Here is a 23,538-nt window from a genome sequence, read left to right as displayed (position 1 = left end):
GATGGAAAACTAGGAAACAACAATGAGAGACAAGCATAGTGACAGGATGTGACTCTCCAGATATAATGGACAGTTGAGGCCAGAGACATAGTCTAGTGGTTAAGACACTTGCCTGCATACATTTAACTTGGTTCTATTCCTGCCACCATACATGGTCCCCCAAGAATCGCCAGGAGTGATCCCTGAGTGCAATCCTGAGCACTGCTGGGTGTGGCCCCACCCATCATATATAATAAAAATTACTGTAAGTGTATCATGTCCAGGATCTGGGGCATGCCCACACTCTTTTCTTTTCATTTTTTTTCCCCAAAATCTTTTCTTTGCTTCTACATTGGATCATCTGAGGTGGTTTCTATGAGGGCAACTCAGCCATGGCACCATGAATTCTGAACTGGATGTCTGTCTCATGGAGTCAGGTCTGTGGACCATGGGCCATCTAATAAAACCCTCAGCACTACCTATGAGATGTCAGTAATACAAACCTTTCTTTTCTTCTCCCAATAACTACTGGAGTTGAAAATTTAGTACAGTTCTTGCCCTGCATATATCCAACCCAAGTTCAATCTTCAACACCCCATATGATCACCCAAGCACTGTCAGGAATAATTTCTAAACAATAAACCAGGAGTGGGTGAGCCTTGATCATTACAGGTATAGCCCTAAAATAAAACAAATCTAGGGGCCAGAGAGATAGCACAGCTGTAAGGCGTTTACCTTGCATGCAGAAGGTCGGTGGTTTGAATCCTGGCATCCCATATGGTCCCCCGAACCTGCTAGGGGCAATTTCTGAGCATAGAGCCAGGAGTAACCCCTGAGTGCTGCCAGTGTGACCCCCAAACAAAAATAAAATAAAATAAAATAAAAATCCCAAATCTCAATTAGGACAAGTATTAAAATATAATAGTCACCACAGTATTAGAGATCTAATTGACCTCTTTTTAGTTGTTGGGATGCAGGGAATCAAACCCAGGTTCATGCCGGGTCGGCATGTGCAAGGCAAACGCCCTACTGCTGTGCTATCTCTCCACCCAACCAGGAGCAATTTCTGAACACAGAGCCAGGAGTAACCCCTGAACACCACTGGGTGTGGCCCCAAAACAAAAACAATTCAGGCATTTGCCTTGCATGCGGCAGGTCCAGGATGGACCTGGTTCGATCTTCAGCATGCCAAGCCAGGAGCGATTTCTGAACACATAGCAAGGAGTAACCCCTGAACATCACTGGGTGTGGCCCAAAATATATATAATATATATAGTCATCTATAGTGCCTAAAATAAAATTTAAATTAAAAAATAAGAATGTCCCTTATCCAAGAGGATGCTGTGGATCACCTCTCTGTTAGCCAGTCAGATCTCACTTCCTCTATCCTGTTTTTTGTTTGTTTGTTTGTTTTGGTTTGGTTTTTGGTTTTTGGGTGACACCCAGCAGCGCTCAAGGGTTACCCCTGGCTCTCTGCTCAGAAATCGCTCCTGGCAGGCTGGGGAACCATATGGGATGCCGGGATTCGAACCACTGTCCTTCTGCATGCAAGGTAAACGCCGCCTTACCTCACGCTATCTCTCCAGTCCCACCCCCTGTTTTTCTAGGCACTGTGTAGACCCCACTTCTTCCATGAAGACTTCCTGGATTGCTCCTCCCTCTAACTATACAATATTATATGCCACCCTTTCTTTTGTGTTCCTCTTGGACAACTCTCAGTGTCCAAACTGTTTATATAATCCCCTTACTGCCTCTGTTCACAAAGAAACAAAAGAAGTTGAATAACTCTGGAAACTGTATTCCTCTGCCCAAGACCTTCACCAAAAAATTTACAGACTGATATGCACATTTGACATTTCCTAAAGCATATGTATCATGTAAAAGAGATTTTCCATTTGTGTTCTTTTTGTAATATCCCAATTTGGAACATTTTAATGGGGGGGCACACTCAGTGGTGCTCGAGGGTCAGTCCTTGCAGTGCTCCAGGAACTATCTGGTGCCTTGCACTAACCCAAGCCACCTACCCTGCAAAGCACCTGCTCCAATCCCAGAGCTTTCTTAATGTTTCTTTTTTTGGGGGGGGGGCACACCCGGCGGTGCTCAGGGGTCACTCCTGGCTGTCTGCTCAGAAATAGCTCCTGGCAGGCACGGGGGACCATATGGGACACAAGGATTCGAACCAACCACCTTTGGTCCTGGATCGGCTGCTTGCAAGGCAAACGCCGCTGTGCTATCTCTCCGGGCCCCACTCTTAATGTTTCTTAATGTTTACTGATCCAGCGGCTGTCCAGCAAGACTTTACAACTCATTTTATTCATACAAGTAAAAACTTTCATGAAGCCCATCTTACAGCGGAACCAGCAGGGTTAACCGACAGGCCCAGGAGCGACACAGCGCCGGAGTGGGAGGCGTCGGGTTTCAACCCGGCATTCGTCACGGCCACAGCCTTTCCTGGAACCCGCGCAGCTCAGGACAATGGGCAACTTTGGCTTGCAACCTGCCACTTCCTGGACGTAAAAGCTGCTTTCACGATCGCCCTCGCTTGGCGCTTTAGAAAAAGAAAAGGCAGGAGCCGGAGAGAGGGCATGGAGGTGGGGCGTTTGCCTTGCATGCAGAAGACGGTGGTTCGAATCCCGGCATCCCATAGGGTCGCTGAGCCTGCCAGGAGCGAGCTCTGAGCTGAGAGCCAGGAGGAACCCCTGAGCGCCGCCGGGTGTGGCCCAGACACCAGAAAGAAACCAACAAGGCCAACAAAGCAACAAAGCAGGCTGTGGTCCACGCCTGGAGAGAGGCCTGCTGGGAAATTCTTCCCCGGCTGGACCTGAGCAGCCCGCCCGCCCGCCCGCCAGCCAGCAGGGGGACCTGAGCGGGTGCAGGAGCAGCCAGTGGCCACCAGGGGTCGCCGCTGCAGGCGGGCGGGCGGACGGGCGGGCATTGCCGGCAGCATGTGGAGCCTGGGTCGCCGCGCCGCCTTCGGCCTGCTGCCCCGCTCGGCGCCACCCGGCTCTGCCCAGGCCCGCGCCCGAGCCCCGCGGCCGGCGGACGGGACGCGGCTCTGCGACCGCCGAGGCCTGCGCTCCGGGAGCCGCGCGGTGAGTAGCCGGCGGCTGCGGGGACGCTGGGGAACCGCCGGAGGCGCTGCGCGGGGCGGGCGGCGGCGCCGGCGCAGGCCGGAAGCACCGAGGGGCCGGGCCGGGCCCCTTCCCGGGCCTGCCAAGGAGCCCAGGCCCGGCCTTGCGGGCCCAGTCCGGCCGCCTCGACCCTGGCGGGTGGGGGCCTGGGTCTCGGACAGCGGCGGCCCAGGCGTTGTCCTTGAGCTGCGCGCTTCACTTGTTTGAGAATTCGGTGCAAGCAGTCAGTGGCCCAGAGCAGGTGCTTTTCTGTCTTTGATGCGCGTCTATTAGATTAATATGGTTTGTTCAGAGTGTAGACTGTGGGGCCGGAGAGATAGCATGGAGGTAAGGCGTTTGCCTCGCATGCAGAAGGACGGTGGTTCGAATCCCGGCATCCCATCTGGTCCCCTGAGCCTGCCAAGAGCGATTTCTGAGCGTAGAGCCAGGAGGAACCCCAGAGCGCTGCCGGGTGTGACCCAAAAAACAAAACACCAGAGTATAGACTGCACTAGGAAGAGAGTCCAAAAGGAACGCTTTGCATGCAGGAGTTTCAGAGTCATAGCCTGGGGACCCGAAGCTGAGTCCTCGGTGAGCCGCGTAATTAAGCCCAACCTGGGCTAGGTCCCGACCACCCCGGGAAGTGGTCCCAAGAAGCAAAAAGAGAGGCCTGGAGTGATGCACAACGGTAGGGCTTTTGCATAGCCTTGCACTGCATGCGGCCCACCCAGCAGGAACCCGGATTCCATACTCATTATCCCATTTACCCCCACCCACCCTGCCAGGAGCGATTTCTTAGAGCCTAGTAACCCCTTAACACCCCTGGGTGTGCCCCCAAAACGAATAAACAACAAACAAACAAAAAGAAAAGTGTAACTATAATGAAGTAGTGTGTCTGGATGTAATGTGTTATGCCTATGTGTGTGTTGTGTAGTGTTAGTGCTTTATTAGTGCAGTGCATGTGTGTTTGGGGTTTTTTGTTTTTGTTTTTTCAAACTGAGGCATTTATAAAGGAAATGCTTCCTGTCAGGAGGCAAGTGGCAGTGATACAATTATTGGCCCAGCAATTAGATCTTGATCTAATGAAAAGCACCCCGTCAAATTCTCCTTTTTCTATTCTGCAGGGCTGTGTGGATCAGCGGTGTGGGAATGAGAGAGGGAGGAGCAGGGAGGTGAAAAGTTTGGCTGCCTTCTCTGTGAAGAGGAGATAAGGAGTGGCACCCATTTTGTAGAGCTGGGGGGAGGAATAAATTGGGTTCACATATATATAAAATGCTTTAGCTCGTTAGTGCCAGTTACTTTCCAACTTGGAAGGAAGAAGTCCACATAGAAGGAATTCAGGTAACTGAGAATGAGAGCAAATTCGCAGGAGGATGGCCTAGCAGCTTCACTAGAGTCTCTATACTGGCCTGAGAGCGACATGGTAGCTAGCGGGCCAGAGCAATAGAACAATGGGTAAGCTCTTGCCTTGCACTCAGCTGACTCAGTACCTCATATGGTCCCTAGAACCCAACTGGGATACCATGAAGCCCCCCAGTAAAGAGTTATGTGGTACATTCTGGGAATACAGATCCAGAGTGGGCAGCTTGAGGCCTTGTGGCAGGTTATTTTGTGGATGATGACTGGAGCGGGTGAAGTCCAACCCAAACAGACAGAGCTCCAGAATTTGGACTTGAGGCTTAAACTTCCCATTGGCATGCATTCTTTGGTTCACACCATGTTTGTAGACACTAGAGGGTTGGATGCTGAGGATCAAAGTTGGGACCTAGGTGTGAATTGCAGCTTCTCTGGAAAAATTAGCAGGCCCATCACCCCATTCCCTCCTTGGTAGAACATTGATAAAGTAAGTGTGGGAGAGTTCACTTTGATCCCTGAATCACTCCATCCCCTGCTAGGTGTGATCTCCAAGCACAGATCTGAGAACCTTTTGTGGCCCCTCAAACAAAAAGAATAGTGATGAAGATGATAATGAATAAAAGAGGTATAGAAAATGCCTGAGAAATACTCCTGAAAAACAGCAGGGTTACTTACTTTTTTTTGTTTTTGTTTTGGGGCCACACCCAGCAGTTCTCTGGGTTTACTTCCTGGCTCTGTGCTCAGAAAACACTCCTGGCAGGGTCAGGGGACCAAATGGGATGCTGGAAATTAAACTTGTCTGCATGCAAGGCAAATGCCCTACACCCACTCTGCTGTCACTCTCAGCCCCTTATCATGGCCTTTTTTAATGAAAAAGTGGTACTTTAATGGACTGTAATATACTGAAAAGAATAATATTCTTCGTTTCTTTTAGAATTTGAATCTCCATTGCCTTGACCAGATTCTGAATGTCAAAAAGCAGAGCATGTGTTTGGTGAATCTCAGGTCGGCAGGAACTTCTGGTGGCCCAAGGTGAGGTACAAACATCCTCACATTGACTCCTGTTCTCCCACACACACACACACACATCACCACCCTTCAGTACATTATGTTTGCACACATATACACACTCTTTATCCATTATTTTTCATGAAATAGCCTTAAGAGTTAAAATTGTACTATAATTCATTTTACCTCCTGTTGGATGTTGCAGTTGTTTTCAGAGATTAGTTGTTAATCTCTGTGCTGTGTCAGGAGCTAGGACAGGTCCAGCTTAGACACATGACATGCACATCGACTCAGTTCAGTTGTGGTTCCATGACCCTTCCTGGCTCAAGAGCTTCCAGTGTGGTCGTCACATGGAGTTCTTTTTGTTTTCTGCCCTGTCTTTTTGATGTGCTTTAGAATGTTTGCAAGGTTGTGCAGCTTTTACCACTAAATCTCAGGGCTGTTTCACTTCTCCAAAGAGAAACCCCATGTACATTGATTCCTTCTTTGTTCCTCCCTTCCCCGTCTGCTTTCTGTTGCCATATAATTATAGAAGTTTTTAAAGGCAGCACTTATCTGGGCTGAAGCAATAGTACAGTGGGTAAGGTACTTGCTTTATATGCAGCTGACCTTGGTTCCATCCCCAGCATCCCATATGGTTCCTCAAGCCCCTCCAGGGGTGATACCTGAGCCTATGTAGAGCCAGGAGTAAACCCTCAGTATCACTGGATATGGCTCAAGAAAGAAAAAGAAAGTTTTGGATGCACGTAAATGCAAACACCACATCCATCACCATTGTTTGTTTGTTTGTTTTTTGTGTGTGTGTTTTGTTTCTGGTTTTGGGGTTTTTTTTTTTTGTTTTTTTTTTTTTTTGTTTTTTTTTTGGTTTTTGGGCCACACCCGGCAGTACTCAGGGATTACTCCTGGCTATCTGCTCAGTAATAGCTCCTGGCAGGCCCGGGGGACGATATGGGACACCGGGATTCGAACCAATCACCTTTGGTCCAGGATTGGTTGCTTGCAAGGCAAATGCGGCTGTGCTATTTCTCCGGGTCCATCCATTGTTATTTTAAAGAATAGAAAATTCTTGGGCCAGAGCAGTAGTACAATGGATAGGGTGTTTGCCTTGCATGCAGCTGACCTGGCTTTGATCTCCAGCATCCCATATGGTCCCACAAATTTCACCTGTAATTTGTGAGTGCAGAGCCAGGAGTAACTCCTGAGCACCACCAAGTATGGCCCCAAAACAAAACAAAATCAAACAAAAAATTCTAGAAAGATTGGAAAGCTACAGAAGAAATTCTAGTAGTAGTTATCTCAGGGATGAGAGGCAATTTTAATTTCTCCCTGTGAATTCTCTGAGACTCTATACATGTTAGATATTTTCCTTCCATTTCAAACATTACCTTAAAAATATGTCAGTGGAGGGCCAGAGAAATAGCATGGAGGCAGGATGCTTGCCTTGCATGCAGAAGGTTGGTGGTTAGAATTTCGGCATCCCATATGGTCCCCCGAGCCTTCCAGAAGCGATTTCTGAGCAGAGAGCCAAGAGTAACCCCTGAGCGCTGCTGGATGTGACCCAAAACAAAACAAAACAAATATGTCACTGGGGGGCCGGAGCGGTGGTGCAAGTGATAGGGCATTTACCTTGCACGCGCTGACCTAGGACAGACCACTGTTTGATCCCCTGGCATCCCATATGGTCCCCCAAGCCAGGAGCATTTTCTGAGTGCATAGCCTGTGTGTCTTAGGGTGTGGCCCCCAAACCAAAAATACATATATATGTCAGTGAACTTGCCTGATGTGGTACCACTGGTAATGGTCTTCGGTGTTTCTGTGTCACAGCTCTCTGGATGAGACCACGTACGAAAGACTGGCAGAGAAGACTCTTGACTCCCTAGCAGAGTTTTTTGAAGATCTTTCAGATAAACCTTACACCTCCAAAGACTATGATGTTTCTTTTGGGGTAAGTCTTTGCTTGTTTTCATTTTTCTACTTCCTAAGAATTTTAACTTACTAGAAACAGGAATTTGGAGCCAGAAGCTAGTATAGAGGATGAGGGACTTGCCTTACATGTGGCCAACCTGGAGTTGATCTGCAGCACCCCACATGGTCCCATGAGCAGAACCAGGAATAAGACCTAAGCACTGCCAGATGTCACACACACACACACACACACACACCACAAACACACACACACACACACCACAAACACACACACACACACACCCCACAAACACACACACAAACCAAAGAAACAAAGCAAATAATAGAATTCCCCTCTAGAATTTGGGAGAGAGTTCAGCAGCAGCTCTGTGTGCTTCACATGTGGGAAGCCCCAGCACCATATGGGTCCCCGAACCCCACAAGGAGTGACCCATTAAGCATTGAATCAAGAGCAGCCCTTAAACACCACCAGGTATGGCCTAAAAAAAAGGCAGAATTTTTTTTTAATCTTTACTTTCTTTTTTGGGGAGTAGCTGGATAAGAGATTTGAGACCACACCTGGCAAGGATCATGGGATACTCCTGGCTGTGCTTCAAGCATCACTCCTGGTGGCCAGAATAACAGCACAGTAATAGGGCATTGACCTTGCACATGGCTGACCCAGAACAGACCTGGGTTCTATCCCCAGCATTCCATATGGTCCCCACAAGCCAGGAGCGATTTCTGAGTGCATAGCCAGAAATAACTCCTGAGCATCACTGGGTGTGCCCAGAACAAAACAAAACAAAAAAAAAGAGTCACTCCTGGGTGTGCTCAGGCAGACTATATGGGATGCCAGGGATTGAGTCCTGATCAGCCATAGCAAAGCAAGTTTCCTTCTCACTGTACTATTTCTCCAGCCACAAAAAGGGAATCTTATGCAGGAGATTTTATTTAGTCAACCTGGTTGGTGACCTTAGTAGGGCATTGGGGGACATTTTGTTTGTTTGTTTTGGGGCCACACCCAGTAGTGCACAGGGGTTACTCCTGGCTGTCTGCTAAGAAATAGCTCCTGGCAGGTATGGGGGACCATTTGGGACACAGGGATTGGAACCAACCACCTTAGGTCCTGGGTCAGCTGCTTGCAAGGCAAATGCCACTGTGCTATCTCTCTGGCCAATTTTTTTTGTTTTTGTTTTTGGTTTTTGGGCCACACTCGGCGGTGCTCAGGGGTTACTCTTGGCTGTCTGCTCAGAAATAGCTCCTGGCAGGCACGGGGACCATTTGGGACACAGGGATTCGAACCAACCACCTTAGGTCCTGGATCGGCTGCTTGCAAGGCAAACACCGCTGTGCTATCTCTCCGGGCCCTTTTTTTTTTTTTTGGTTTTTGGGTCACACCCAGCATCACTCAGGGATTACTCCTGGCTCTACACTTAGAAATCGCTCTTGGCAGGCTCGGTGGACCATATGGGATGCTGGGATTCAAACCACCAACCTTCTGCATGCAAGACAAACACCTTACCTCCCTGCTATCTCTCCGACCCCATTGGAGGACTTTTTGGTTTTTGTTTTTGTTGGGTTTTTTGTTTGTTTTGGGGCCACACCCACCAGCACTCAGAGGTTACTCCTAGCTCTACACTCAGAAATCGCTCCTGGCAGGCTCGGGGGACCATATGGGATACCAGGATTCGAACCAATGACCTGCATGAAAGGCAAACACCTTACCTCCATACTATCTCTCTGGCCCCCACTTTTTGGTTTTTGTACACCCTGCATGCTCAGGGGTTCTTCCTAGCTCTATGCTCAGGAGTCACTCCTGGCAGGCCCAGAAGACCATATAGGATGCTGGGAATTGAACCCAGGTCAGTTGAGTGCAAGGTACATATCCTGCTATTGTATCATTGCTCCATCTCCAGCATTTGAATTTACCCTGTGTTTTGAACAGACTTTATTTGGTTTTTGTTTATTAGGTTTCCCCTTCCCTTTGGTGCTGCTGTGATGAGTAAGGGTCTCCTTGGTATGGTGCTTGAATATCTTGCTGCAGGGCTGACGCACATGTGTCCATGGGGATCCCACTCAGGACAGTCCCCAAGACTAGATCAGCACATTTGACAGAATCAGACTTGCAGCCTCTTGCTTGAAAGTCTTGAAAGACTTGAGAGTCACAGGTGCCATGTACTTCAGAGCTATCCCCTGTGCTGAGAACTTTTTAAAAAATCACTTTCCAGGTAATTCCAATAGGCAGCTGGAGGGAGACCTCTCTTTTGGCCAAATGAAAAGACCCCTGGGCCCTAAAACCTTGGGAATGCTGCTTTGTGCCAATCGGCCACAAGGGGGCAGACGTGAGCCAGGGGGCTCGTCTTTGGCTTCTGTGAGCCCTCTCCTCCGTTTAAGGAGATGAGCACCTGACAGCACAGAAGTTTATCCTCTTGACGTAGTTCATCATTTAACACCAGAGATTGTCGTCAGTGTGTATTCTGGATTGAATTATGTCATTAAGCAGGATAAAGTGATGTTTTAATGTATTTACGGAAGGGAGGGAGTTGGGGCCATAGCTGGCTTACTCCTGGCTCTTCTCTCAAGAATTATTCATAGCTCCATTTCCTTGTATCCTCTTTTATTTCTGAAGGAGTGTTTGGTAGTTTTCCTTTTTTTAATTAGTTTATTTATTTTTATTTATTTTTTTCTTTGGTAGTTTTCCTTGTATAAATCTTTCACCTTTTTAGTTGACTCCAAGGTATTTGATTTTTCAAGGTACAATTTGTGAAAGATTTTATTAATGTCTCTTTCTTCTCTTTCATTATTCGTACATAGAAAAGCCATGGATTTCTTGCATAATAATTTTGTAGCCTGACACATTACTATACAAATCTATTGTTTCGGGGCCGGTGAGGTGGCGCTAGAGGTAAGGTGTCTCTGCCTTGCAAGCGCAAGCCAAGGGTGGACCACAGTTCAATCCCCTGGCATCTCATATGGTCCCCCCAAGCCAGGGTCAATTTCTGAGCACTTAGCCAGGAGTAACCCCTGAGCATCAAATGGGTGTGGCCCGAAAAAAAAATCTATTGTTTCTAGAAGCTTTTGGTAGAGTCTTTAGAATTTTCTAAATTTAGTTTCATGTCCTATGTTCATCGCAGCACTATTTACAATAGCCAGAATCTGAAAACAACCCAAATGTCCAAGAACAGATGAATGGCTAAAGAAACTTGTACATCTCAATGGAATATTATGCAGCTGTTAAGAAAAATGAAGGCATGAAATTTGCTTATACATGATGGTTATAGATATTATTATTATGAATGAAATGAGTCAGAGGGAAAGGGATCAACAGTGAGAATAATCAGGGGCCAGAGCAATAGCACAGTGGTAGGGCGTTTGCCTTGTACACAGCTGACCCAGGATGGACCTGGGTTCGATCCCTCACATTGCATATGGTCGCCCAAGCCAGGAGCGATTTCTGAGCGCAGAGCCAGGAGTAACCACTGAGCATCACTGGGTGAGGCCCCAAAACGAAACAAACAACAACAAAAGAAACAATGAGAATAATCAAATTTGGGGGATAGGAGAAAAATAAAAGGTAGTATGGTAATAATGTCCAGAGACAATAGAGATTTGGGCCAGGAGGCAGTCCATGGTAGGAAGGGTGCCACAAAGAGCTGTGTGTGGGTGCAGTTAAAGTAGAGAAGTGTCCACTGTGACAATGGTAGTTGGAACTGATCACTCTGGAAAAACAACTGGGTGCTGCAAGGGGTAAGATGATATTCATGATACCCCTTCATTAACAATAATGCAAACCACAGTGTCAAAAAGGGGGAAAAAGTGAAAAGAGAGAGAAAGAGAGAAGCAGAATATCTGCCCCAAAGGCAGGCGAAAGGGGATTGGGTGGGAGGGAAACTGGGGACATTGTGGCAGGAAAAGTGCACTGGTGAATAGTGATGTACATTCTAAGACAAACTCAGTCATGAACAATTTTGTGACCACGGTGCTTAAATAAATTATTAAAATAAAAAATTATAATAAATAATTAAAATAAAAAAGAATTATTCATGGCAAGTTTGTGAACCCATGTGGGACACTGGGGTTGGAACCAGATCTCCTGCTTGCAAGGCAAGTGCCTTACCCACTGTACTTACTATTGTTCCTGCTACTAAAGTGATTTTTTTTAATTGAATCACCATGAGATACAGAGTTAAAAAATTGTTGATAGTTGGGGGCCAGAGCAATAGCACAGTAGCAAGGCATTTGCCCTGCACACTGACGACCAGGGACAGACCCAGGTTCGGTTCCTGGCATCCCATATGGTCCACCAAGCCTGCCAGGAGTGATTTCTGAGCGCAGAGCCAGGAGTAGCCCTCAGTGCCACTGGGTGTGGCTCAGAGGCAAAAAAAAAAAAAAAAAAAAAAACACCATACACACACACATATATTGATAGTTGAGTTTCAGTCATACAATGTTCCAACACTTTACTAGTGTTCATTTCAGCCACCAATTTATGGTTCTCCTCCCACCTTAGCCTCCCTCTATGGCAGACACTTGTCTTAAAATGACTTTTTTAAAGGGATATTGATAGAGGCACCTTAGCCAGAGAAGGGACTCCCCAGATGGAGCAGGCAGCAAAGTCCTGAAGTCAAACCTCACTGTAAAATAGTGAAAATATGGGGCCATAAATCATAGTACAGTAAGTAGGCACTTGCCTTGCAGAAGCTGAAATAGGTTCAATTCCTGGCATCACATATGGTGCCCTGAGCTACGCTAGGAGTGATCCCTGAGCACCTCAGGGTATGACCCAAAAACAACTATTTAAAAAATTGAAAACAGGGCTATAGAGATTGTACAGCTGGTAGGTTGTTTGCCTTGAATCCGTGGTGCAGTGTCAGGAGAGGAATTTCGGGAGCATTGGGTCCCTCTCTCCCTACTTTCCCTTTTGGGTTACATCTGGCAATGCTGGGAGGATCATATGGGATGCCAGAGATCCAACCTGGCTGCATGCAAGACAAACAACCTACTAGGCCGGTGTCTAGTTTCAGAGTGTGGGAAGCCACTTAGACACAAAATCCTGAGGCCTTGGGGCCGGGCGGTGGCGCTGGAGATAAGGTGCCTGCCTTACCTGCGCTAGCCTAGGAGACGGACCGCGGTTCCATCCCCCGGCGTCCCATATGGTCCCCCAAGCCAGGAGCGACTTCTGAGCGCATAGCCAGGAGTAACCCCTGAGCGTTACCGGGTGTGGCCCAAAAACCAAAAAAAAAAAAAAAATCCTGAGGCCACATATTTCCCCACATGTCTCTTTGACAGAGTAGCTGTTGACAAGGGTCCTGATATTTCTGCTCGTTGAGGGTGGGCCACATTAACCAGCCCCTGTCCGGGTTGGCAAGAGTCCAGGTCTTAGCAGCTGCTGAGTGTTTCTCTCCCGCCTTCCTCCCCTCTCACATGCCCAAAGCAGACAGTGGTCGCCCCATGCGGAATAACTAATAACAAAAGATCCTTATCATCTGGTCTGCTTGCAGACGATTCCGCAACCATTCAGAACTCCTGATGAACCACACAAGGTGCTGGTTGTTTGCCTCCTTTACTCAGCTCCCTCGGGAGAATCTGGTCTCTTGCAAGGCTCTGACAGGAAGGTGGGGTGTGGGTGAGAGTTGTGGTTCTGCCTTCCACTACTAATTCCTTAACTTTGGCTCTTGCTATGACTAGCTAGTGACTCACCAGCAGCCAGGCTTTATTCCTTCGTTTTTTTAAGGTGGTTCTGCCCTGTGTTTGGCACCAAGCATAATTTTTCACTAATGAATGGGGCTGCTGGGATGAAAACATGAATCTGTGCTTAGGTGCCTCAAAGAGTAGAAAGAAGAGAACCGTTGGTCAGCTAGCTCAGATGCAGGGAAGATTCAGGAGAGCATTGGGGACAGACATGGCAGTCCCAGCTGTGTAAGCAGTGGTACCGGCCCAGAGATTGTGGAGCTGGGAAGAGAGCAGCCATGCAAGAATGGGTGGAAGTGGGAAGGCCCCAGTTGGAGGAAAAGCTTGAGGTCTGCGCAACTGAATGGATCCTTTTGAGTCTCTGATGACAGATTCTTCAGGAATGGACAGCATTTCCCCTTGAATTCCTCTGAGTTTTTTGGGTTGGGGCCTGAGAGAAAACTCGGGTCTGAGCACCTGCATTATATGCTGAAGTAATCTTGTTATAGACCTGAGTTCCATCCCCAGTTCTGTCTCAGTACTTTCTCAAGTAGCCTCCACACACAGGGCCCAGAGTCACTTCTGAGCACAATGAGCTGTGGCTTAAAAACACAGAAAAAAAAAGTTTTAGGGGTTAGGATTATAGTACAGGGTGTAAGGCTTTGCATGCAGCCTACCAATGTTTAATTCCCAGCATCCTCTATGGTCCCCTGAGCCTGCCAGAAGTGATTCCTGTGTGCAAGGCCAGGATTAACTTGATATCATCAAATGTAAACCCAAAACCGAAAGTAAAGAAAAAGCTGTTGAATTGGCAAGAGTGAATATGGTATTCCAACAGTTTCTGCTGCCATCTGGTCTTTCTCCCTCTGAAGTGTGGTGCTCTATTCCTTCTCAAATGGAGGGCCAGCCAGGGCAGTGCATTGTCCTGAGGCCCCTGGTGCTCTCCAGGACATGGAACTGGGGCCCCCAGCCTAGTCCCTGTGCTATAGCTGGTCCACCTATACTCATCCCATGAGTCAGCTGCTTACAAGGCAAATGCCCTACCGCTGTCCTATCTCTCTGGCCCCTAACGAGCTAACTTAAGTGTGTGCTGAGCCATCATAGTTTATATTTCTGTTCAGATTTTCTTTTATTTACTCACGCCCACGTTCCAGTGTCTCTATAATTTCTCTACACATACTTTGAATTTCAAAAAGAATCTGGGACCACTGTGACAGTATGAGGTGAAGGCGTTTATTTCACATGTAGCCAACTGCGTTTCACTCTCCAACACCACAGTGATCCTTGCCTGAGCACTGCCAGGAGTGATCCTTGAGTGCAGTCAGGAGTTAGTCCTGAACCCTGCTGATATGATTCAAAGAACAACCCCTTCCCACCCCCCAAAAAAATATCTCAGTATGGGACTGAAGCGTCAGCACAGCAGTAGGGCATTTGCCTTGCATGTGGCTGTCCCAGGACGGACCCAGGTTCAATCTCCGGCGTCCCATATGGTCCCCCATTTTGCCAGGAATGATTTCTGAGTGCAGAGCCACAGTAATCCCTGAGTGTCACTGGGTGTGTCCCAAAAACAAACAAACAAACAAGGACCCTCAGTATAAAAAAAAATTAAACTAAAACTGAAAAATTAAATTTAAATTAAACCTCACTGGTGTCCTACACAGGTGAATTAATTAAATGGTGATTCACACCCGGCACTCAGGGGTTACTCCTGGTTCTGCACTCAGAAATTGCCCCTGATAGGCTCAGGGGACCATACGAAATGTCAGGAAACAACCTGGTTCCATCCCAGGTCAGCCATGTGCAAGGCAAACGCCTTACTGCTATGCTAACTTTCTGGCCCCTTCATAAGCCATCTTGGAGCAAAGGAGATGCACACATGTTCTCCCTGGGCCCATGTGTCAGTACTGCACACATGTATGTTGCCAGCCAGTGTATATGGTACCCCATGGCACACCCATGCTGCCTGCATCTCACCTCTTGAGATGTGTACTTCCTTTTTTTTGTTTTGTTTTTGTTTTGTTTTTGTTTTTGGGTCACACATGGTAGCACTTAGGGTTTTTTTCTGGCAGGCATGGGGTACCATATGGGTTACTCATGACTCTGGTCAGAAACCACTCCTGCCAGGCACAGGGGATCATATAGGAAGCAAGGATTCGAACCACCATCTGTTTCGGGTCGGCTGCGTGCAAGGTAAATGCCCTACTGCTGTGCTGTCTTCGGCCCCGAGATGTGTACTTTCATACTTTGACTCAGGGAAGTATACCAGGGCTCTCAAATATAATAAAAAGTAAAGGCTGGAGTGAGCCAGCCCCTGAGCACTGCCAGATATGACCCAAAAATCAAAATAAATAAATGAATAAATAAATATGGGGCTAGAGTGGTGGTGCAGCTGTAAGGCTGACCTAGGACAGACTGCTGTTTGATCCCCCAGTGTCCCATATGGTCCCCCAAGCCAGGAGCGATTTCTGAGCGCATAGCCAGGAGAAACCCCTGAGCATCACTGGGTATGACCCCAAAACCAAAAATAGATAGATAGATAGATAGATAGATAGATAGATAGATAGATAGATAGATAGATAGATAGATAGATAGATAGATAAAAATTTAAAAAGACTATTATGCTAAAGCATTAATAAGGCATGCAAGGCACTTGCCTTGCTGATGGCTAATGTTGGTTCAATTCCTGACACTGGCACCCTGAGCACAGCTGGGTATGGACTAACACAAACCAAAGTATTGGCTCATATTGATGAGGTTTAAAGGATTGCTGGAGCCTTTTGTTCCTTCCCCAGCACCTCATGGAACCCTGACCACCACCAAGAGCAGCCCCCAAGCACCACCTATGGTAGAGGAATAAGGAACCATGAAGCAATGATGATAAAGCCATAACTGTCTTGTTTTCTCTCCCTCCTGACTCCCCCACCCCCACCCCCCAGAGTGGTGTATTAACCGTTAAACTAGGAGGCGATCTGGGAACCTACGTGATCAACAAGCAGACCCCAAACAAACAAATTTGGTTGTCTTCGCCAACCAGGTATGTTCTGAGTCAAAGCCAGCCCTTCAGCTTGTCAGAAGCATAACACCGTGATCTGTTTAACAAGTGACGCTCTGATAGGTCAGTGTCACTGCTGTTGTTTACATGTCTCCTCTATAGTGTGAAGCTTCCTCTGGCGTGGTCACTTCTCTGCTCATCATGCAGTTGCTCCCTGTAGATAATAGGATGTTAACAAGATCTAAAGTGAACAACTTTTATTTCTCCATAAATCATTGCCCTGGCTTTTATTTTTTTTATTCTATTTATTTATTTATTTGGCTTTGGGAACATGCCCAGCAAATCTCAGGAGCTACTTATGACTTAGTGCTCAGAAGACAGCCCCCCCTCCCCGAGATTGAAAGATGGACTCCAGCATATTAAGCATATTTCCAGCCCATTGAACTCCCAGTCTGGCAGCCCTGCCTTTGAAATGTCACTTTGGATATTGCAACATCTGAACCAGTTGTACTTGAACTTCAGAGCAAGTAAAAATTTGACCTCTGCAGGTTTGTGTATCTCAGCCAACAGCTACTTTGAACTCCCTCCACAGCTCTGGGCTGTTTGCCCTATGGCCCTGAGGAACATTATTTTTCCCCACAAAATTTTTTTTTAAATTACTGTGAATTACTAAGTTACATAAATATTCTTGATTGTGTTTTAGGGGCACAAAGTTTAAACACCAACACCAGGGTCCCCCCCCTTTCCTGTCCCCAGTGTTGTCCCTCCTCCATAGTCCTAGTGTTCCCTTTCCTAATTTACACCTCCACTCCCATCCCAGTAAAGACCAGTTCTCCTGTGCTTCATTTCTATGGCCTGTGGTCATTTGATATTCCCCCACAAATTTTTGTTATATCAAAAAAAATTTTTTTTTGTTATATCCCACATATGAGAGATCATTCTGAATCTCTTTCCCCCTAACTAAATTTACTTAGCATGATACTGTCAAAATCTATCCACATAGTAGCAAATTTTATGACTTCCATTTTTCTTCTGGCTGAGTAGTGTTCCATTGTGTATATGTACCATAGTTTCTTTATTTGGGGAGTGGGGAGAATGAAGCCACACCCAGCAATGCTCAGCTTGGGGGATCATAAGGGGTGCCAAGGATCAAAGTCAAATGCATGTAAAGCAAACACCCTACCTGCTGAACTGTCACTCTGATCACACCATAGCTGCTTTATTCTGTATGTGTACACTTAGGTTTAGATATAGATATATGGGTTATTGTAATAGCAATGCAATGAACAGAGGAATGTAAATGTCTTTTCTGCATCTTTTTTTGTGTCCTGAGAGTATCTTCCCAGGAATAGAATTGTTTGGTCATATGAAAACTCAATTCCTAGTTTTTTGTTGTCTTCCTAAAAGGTTGGACTTTTTTAATATAAATTAAAGAATCCTAGTATACGTGTGGGAATGGTGAGGCCTTTCTCGGCTAGGCCCAGCTCCCACAGCCCATATGGCCTATTGGGTCTGAAGGCAGAGAAATACACAAAGCAGTCAGATGAAAAAGTTCCAGGAGTCAGCCAGCTTTATTTCATGGTCCTAACCTAATATACACATCTCCTTACATGGCTTCTATGCTTGCCTTTTCCAAGCAACCGTTTCTCTGCTCCTTCTATGACTCTCTCTGCCTCTGTCTCCCTTTCAGCTGCTTCTCCAGGCTTCCTTACTGACTGACTACCTTTGCTGATGCTGAATCCTTTGCTGACTAACTCTCCTTCTTATCCCCTTTCTCCCCCAGTCATCCTCCTCTACCCACCCAGGTGTGCACTGTTCTGATTACTCAGGTGGGATAAAGAAGTTGGGGGAGAGGATACCCACATTCTCCATCTTTTTTGTATTATTACAGAACTACTATTGATTAAGTCTAAAACAGGGGTCTCAAACTCGCGGCCCGCGGGCCGTTTGCAGCCCTCCGTACATTTTGTGGCCCGCGACTGGCCTTCAAATATCACAGTATTCGCGATTATTCACTTACCGAATAATTGCAATAAAAATTGCATTAGTAAGAAAAATATCGCATTAAACATTTGTATACCCCAAGCAGTTCCGTTCAGGGTATACAAATGTTTAATGCGAGTTTTTGCTATTTTTTTCCTACTAATGCGATTTTTTATTGCGAATATTTGGTAAGTGAATAATCGCGAATACTTTGCGCCTAACGCAGATGTCGTTTCCACTGCTCCTGCCCGCTGTCCGGAGGCCTAAGGGAGAGAAGTTTATTACAGAATTAGATTTTATCATAACTTCATCAAAGCCTGCAGTGAAGAGAAAGATTGATGACAAGCACAGACAATTTCAGGAAAAGTGAGAGACGCAGTATTTCTTTGTTGAGCACAGGGGCATCCCCACACGTCTTATTTGCTCAGAGAAAGTTGCAGTGCACAAGGAATACAACTTGAAACGCCATTATTCAACTAAACATGCTGAGTAATGTGCAAAATATCAAGGAATGAGAGAGCCAAGTGGGTTGCCAGTCTTAAAGCATGTCTAATGAGGCAACAAGATTTCTTCAAGAAAGCAACCAAAGAGAATGTTGCATCAGTCGAATCTAGTTACATGGTTAGTGAGATGATTGCTAAAGCAGGGAAACCATTCACAGGAGAGTTTGTTAAAAAATGCATGTTACAGGCTGCAAGTCTTATCTGTCTGGAAAAGAAAGGTCAGTTTAGCAAAATCAGCCTTTCTGCCAACACTGTGGCAGAGCACATTTCTGACATGTCAAGTGACATTTATCATCAACTGTGTGAGAAAGCCAAATGTTTTGATGCATACTCAGTTGCTCTTGACGAGAGCACAGATATAACAGACACTGTGCAGCTCACAATTTATGTCCGTGGTGTTGATTGCAATTTTGAATCATCAGAGGAGCTGCTCACAATAATTCCAATGCATGGCCAGACCACCGCTAATGAGATATTTCGGCATCTATGTGATGCCATTGAGAATGCAGGTTTGCCATGGAAGAGGTTTGTTGGAATAATAACCGATGGAGTGCCATCGATGACAGGGAGGAAAAATGGACTGGTGGCACTTGTTCAAAAAAAAAATTGAAGAGGAGGGTGTAGAGAAGGCCATTGCTCTTCACTGCATTATCTATCAGCAGGCCCTTTGCAGTAAATGCCTGCCATGTGACAATGTCATGTCTGTTGTTGTGAAATGCGTCAACCAAATCAGATCCAGGGGCTTAAAGCACAGGAGGTTCCGTGCTTTTTTAGAGGAAATGGAGTCAGAATATGGAGATGTGCTCTATTTCACCGAGGTACGTTGGCTCAGCAGGGGAAATGTCCTGCAAAGATTTTTTGAGTTGAGAGAAGTGAAAGCCGTCATGGAGAAGGATGGGAGTTGAGTGATCACAAATGGCTCATGGACTTAGCTTTCCTTGTTGACATCACACATAAGCTGAATGTACTAAACAAGATGTTACAAGGCCTGGGGCAGCTTATCAGTGCTGCCTCTGACAACATGAGAGCATTCTCCACAAAACTTGTGTTATGGAAATTCCAGCTCTCTCAGACAAACCTTTGCCATTTTTCAGCATGCAAGGAACTTGTGGATGCAGGCATACCATTCAGTGGTGAGAAATATGTTGATGCTATTTTTAAGCTAGAGAAGGAATTTTTTTTTTTTTTTTTTTTTTTTTTTTTTTGGTTTTTGGGCCACACCCAGCTGTGCTCAGGGGTTACTCCTGGCTATCTGCTCAGAAATAGTTCCTGGCAGGCACGGGGGACCATATGGGACACCAGGATTCAAACCAACCACCTTAGGTCCTGCAGGGCAAACACCGTTGTGCTATATCTCTGGCCCCTAGAGAAGGAATTTGATCACAGATTTGTAGACTTCAAAAAGCACAGAGCCACTTTCCAAATTTTTGTGGACCTCTTTTCCTTTGGTGTGCAAGATGCCCCTGCTGTGCTTCAAATGGAGCTCATTGACCTGCAATGCAACTCTGATCTCAAAGCCAAATTCAGGGAGATTAGTGGAAAAGCAGACATGCATGGGCAGTTTTTAAGAGAATTGCACCCCCAGCTTCCCTAAGCTTTCCCGAATGTTCAAGTGCACCATGTGCCTTTTTGGGAGCACATATTTGTGTGAAAAGTTATTCTCCACATTGAACTTCAATAAGTCAAAATACAAGTCTATTCTTAATGATGATCATCTTCAAGCCATACTGAGGGTCTCAACTGCTTCCTCTCTAAAGCCAAATGTGGTTCAGATTTGTGAGAAGAAATGCTGTCAAGTCTCTGGCAGCAAGGAATAGGCAAAAGATGCCATGTTCAGAAGAACTGTTGATGATCTTCACTCAATGTTCTATTCATGTTCAGAAGAAATAATTAAAACTGTTAATAATGGGAGCCGGGCGGTGGCGCTGGAGGTAAGGTGCCTACCTTGCCTGCGCTAGCCTAGGACGGACTGCGGTTCAATCCCCCGGCGTCCCATATGGTCCCCCAAGAAGCCAGGAGCAACTTCTGAGCGCATAGCCAGGAGTAACCCCTGAGCGTCACAGGGTGTGGCCCAAAAACCAAAAAAAAAAAAAAAAAAACCTGTTAATAATGACGTTTGAGGACTTTTTTTTTTTTTTGTGAAATTCCTTATGCGGCCCTGCCTCACCCCAACTTTGCCTCCTGTGGCCCCCAAGTAAATTGAGGGACCCTGGTCTAAAACATCCAAGTTTCTTTTCATAAGCTTCTCTAAATAAAATCACAAGAACACTTCTGTAGATAATAACAATTTGAAAATAAGGTACTATGTAAGATACACAATATAACATAGCAATTGAGAAACATTCACTAGGATATCTGAGCAACCCCAGTCTGACCCCCAAGCACTGAACCAGAAGTAACCACCTCATTACAGCCAGGTGTGGCTCAAAATCCAGACAATGTACAGCCGCACAGGATAAAAATACAGGTGGGGCCCGAGAGATAGCACATTGGTGGGGCATTTACCTTGCACACAGCCAACCCAGGACGGACAGTGGTTTGAGTCCTGGCATCTCATATGGTCCCCCGCACCTGCCAGGAGCAATTTGTGAGTGCAGAGCCAGAAGTAACCCCTAAACACTGGCAGGTGTGACCCAGAAACCAAAAAAAATAATAATAATAAAATAATACAGGTCACTGGAGTTTGGATGTAACTGGATGGATCATGTTGAGTGAAGTGATCCAGAAGAAGAACAAACACAGAATGAACTCCCTTATTTGTGGTGTATAGAATAACTAGATGAAGAAATAAGTTTGCAAGATACTGAAATCCAGGTACTGATCAACCTGGATCACTTTTGACCCCAGAGTATAGAAAGGAAGACAGGGAAAGAAAGAAGTTGAAGGAGAGAAGAAAGAAGAGGCAGATGGGGAATAATGGAAGACAGGGCACAAGGGCCTCAGTATATTGGTGGTGTAGTAGGGAAAGGGAGATATATCTGTATCCAAACCACAGAGTCATCAGCAGGAAAATCATGAAATCCAAACTACAACCACCAAATTTTAAAATGTCCCTGTTGGGACCAGAGAAATAGCATATGACCAGCCTGTATTTGATCCCAGACCTCCCATATGGTCCCCTCCAGCCTGCCAGGAATGATCCCTGAGCAGAAATTCAGAAGTCAGCCCTGAGCACCACTGGGTGTGGTCCAAAAGTAAAAACAGAGACCCTGGGTTAGAGCCCAATACAGTGGATAGAGGACTTACTTTGTGCCTGGCCAACCTGGGTTCAACCCCTGGACCCAAGTAAACCAGACATAATTCCTGACTGCAGAACCAGTAGTAATCCCTGATCATCTTCAGGCATAGCCCAAAATAAACAGACCCATCAATAGATTGTACTGTGTTCTTATGCGGAAAGAATTGCTCTAGAATCATTCCAGAACTGTAGTTAAGTGTAAAGCTCCAGGATGACTCCATTGTGTGCATTGCCAAACTCTCCTCTGAAGATTTCTCAGTCACTTTTGGCTGGCGCCTGAGTGTCCTCAGAACCTCTGGTTTACTTACTTCCCGTTTCTCTTTTGTCTTCCAGTGGGCCCAAGCGTTATGACTGGACTGGGAAAAACTGGGTGTATGCCCACGATGGAGTGTCTCTCCATGAGTTGCTGGCCTCAGAGCTGACTGAAGTCTTAAAAACCAAATTAGACTTGTCCTCCTTGACCTATTCTGGAAAAGACCAGTGATGCCAGTTCAGCCCTCAAGACAAATGTCACCCGAGTAGCCCAGAGAGCCATTGCCTCCCTCCCAGCTCTGCGTTCAGCATTGTTGTTCCCATAGAGGTGTTTGGAGTTTATTACGTGCCTTTGTCCCTCCACATAGCCCTTCTCTAATGTCCATACATCAGAACTGCAAAGGAAGAAAAATGAAGTGACTTGGTTTTACCATTCATTCTCTGAAGGACTTGCCTCAGAGTGAAAAGCAACGGACCGACCTCACCCTCTGTCTCAGGATGAACTTTTTGGAGGGGAAACCACTGAAACACAGAAACATTTTCATGCCCTTTCATATCGAAAGTGCCAATTGAAATGCTCAAAACCAAGGCCATTGTCTTTGTGCTTTGTGTCTACTGGGGTGTGGTGTGCTCAGGGTGACTCAGAGAAATGGTGTTTCTCCAACATAGATATGTGTGCGTGCATGCATGCAGATACTTGAATATGTGCCTGTTTTTTGTTTTTTTATATACAAGGGTCAGTGTTTATCAGCAGCAGCACATACCTGAGAATGCAGAATATCTCCCACAGACCAAAGGAGGTGGAAAAGCTCTCTCCCTAGATTCATGCATGGCATAGTGACGGAATAGGACTGAGGGGGTCCAAGTACTTTGTGAAGGGCCTCATAACTGATTAGATGCTAGTGTTAATTAAAAGAACCCTGATCCAGGGGCTAGAGTGATAGCACAGCTGGTTTGTCTTGCATGCTACCAACCCAGGACAGATGGACCCAGATTCTGTCCCCAGCATCCTATATGGTCCCCTGAGCCTGCCAGGAGCAATTTCTGAGTGTAGAACCGGGAATAACTCCTGAGCACCACTGAGGGTGGCCCAAAAACCAAAAAAAAAAAAAAAAAAAAAATCTGGTACTGGGCCAGAGAGATAGTACAGAGGTTAAAGCATTTGCTTGTCCACTAGCAACATGTTTGGTTCCCGGAGGCCAAACATGTAGGGTAGGGCATTTGACTTGTATGTGGCCAACCCAGGTTTGATTCTCAACATCCCATATGGGCCCCCATGACCTCTGGAATAACCCCTGAAGCTGCCAGATGTGTTCCATCCCCCACCCCGATAAAAAGGATTAGTTCCCCTTGGCATCTCATGGTCCCTTGATTTAAAAAAAAAAAAAAAATATATATATATATATATATAATTGCCCAAAATTATAGGGGAAGGGAGCAGAGTAATAGCACACAGGGCATTTGTCTTGCATGCAGCCAACCCAGATTTAATCCCCAGAACTTCATATGGCCCCCTGAGTACTACTAGAATATCCCTGA

The 23,538-nt window shown here is 46.2% G+C and overlaps 1 protein-coding gene across 1 annotated transcript; it reads left to right on the top strand.

Annotated features, from left to right (window-relative positions):
- The first annotated feature begins 2,924 nt into the window (after nucleotides 1-2,924).
- FXN (frataxin) lies at nucleotides 2,925-22,525 on the top strand. The gene is made up of 5 exons (XM_049770984.1): nucleotides 2,925-3,071; nucleotides 5,380-5,477; nucleotides 7,278-7,398; nucleotides 15,968-16,065; nucleotides 22,081-22,525. Exons 1-5 carry the CDS (start codon nucleotides 2,925-2,927, stop codon nucleotides 22,229-22,231), a joined length of 615 nt encoding a protein of 204 aa, XP_049626941.1. The 3' UTR covers nucleotides 22,232-22,525.
- Nucleotides 22,526-23,538: the final 1,013 nt, after the last annotated feature.

Source organism: Suncus etruscus, chromosome 3 (assembly GCF_024139225.1).
Source record: "Suncus etruscus isolate mSunEtr1 chromosome 3, mSunEtr1.pri.cur, whole genome shotgun sequence".
Classification (NCBI taxonomy): domain Eukaryota; kingdom Metazoa; phylum Chordata; class Mammalia; order Eulipotyphla; family Soricidae; genus Suncus; species Suncus etruscus.
The sequence above is the reverse complement of the archived record's forward strand: the minus strand, read 5'-3'. Positions and strand labels throughout refer to the sequence as shown.

Coding starts and splice junctions, on each gene's coding strand:
- FXN (XM_049770984.1), top strand. CDS start 2,925: ATGTGGAGCCTGGGTCGCCGCGCCGCCTTCGGCCTGCTGCCCCGCTCG. Junction 3,072..5,379: donor TGCGCTCCGGGAGCCGCGCG/GTGAGTAGCCGG, acceptor CGTTTCTTTTAG/AATTTGAATCTCCATTGCCT. Junction 7,399..15,967: donor ACTATGATGTTTCTTTTGGG/GTAAGTCTTTGC, acceptor CCCACCCCCCAG/AGTGGTGTATTAACCGTTAA.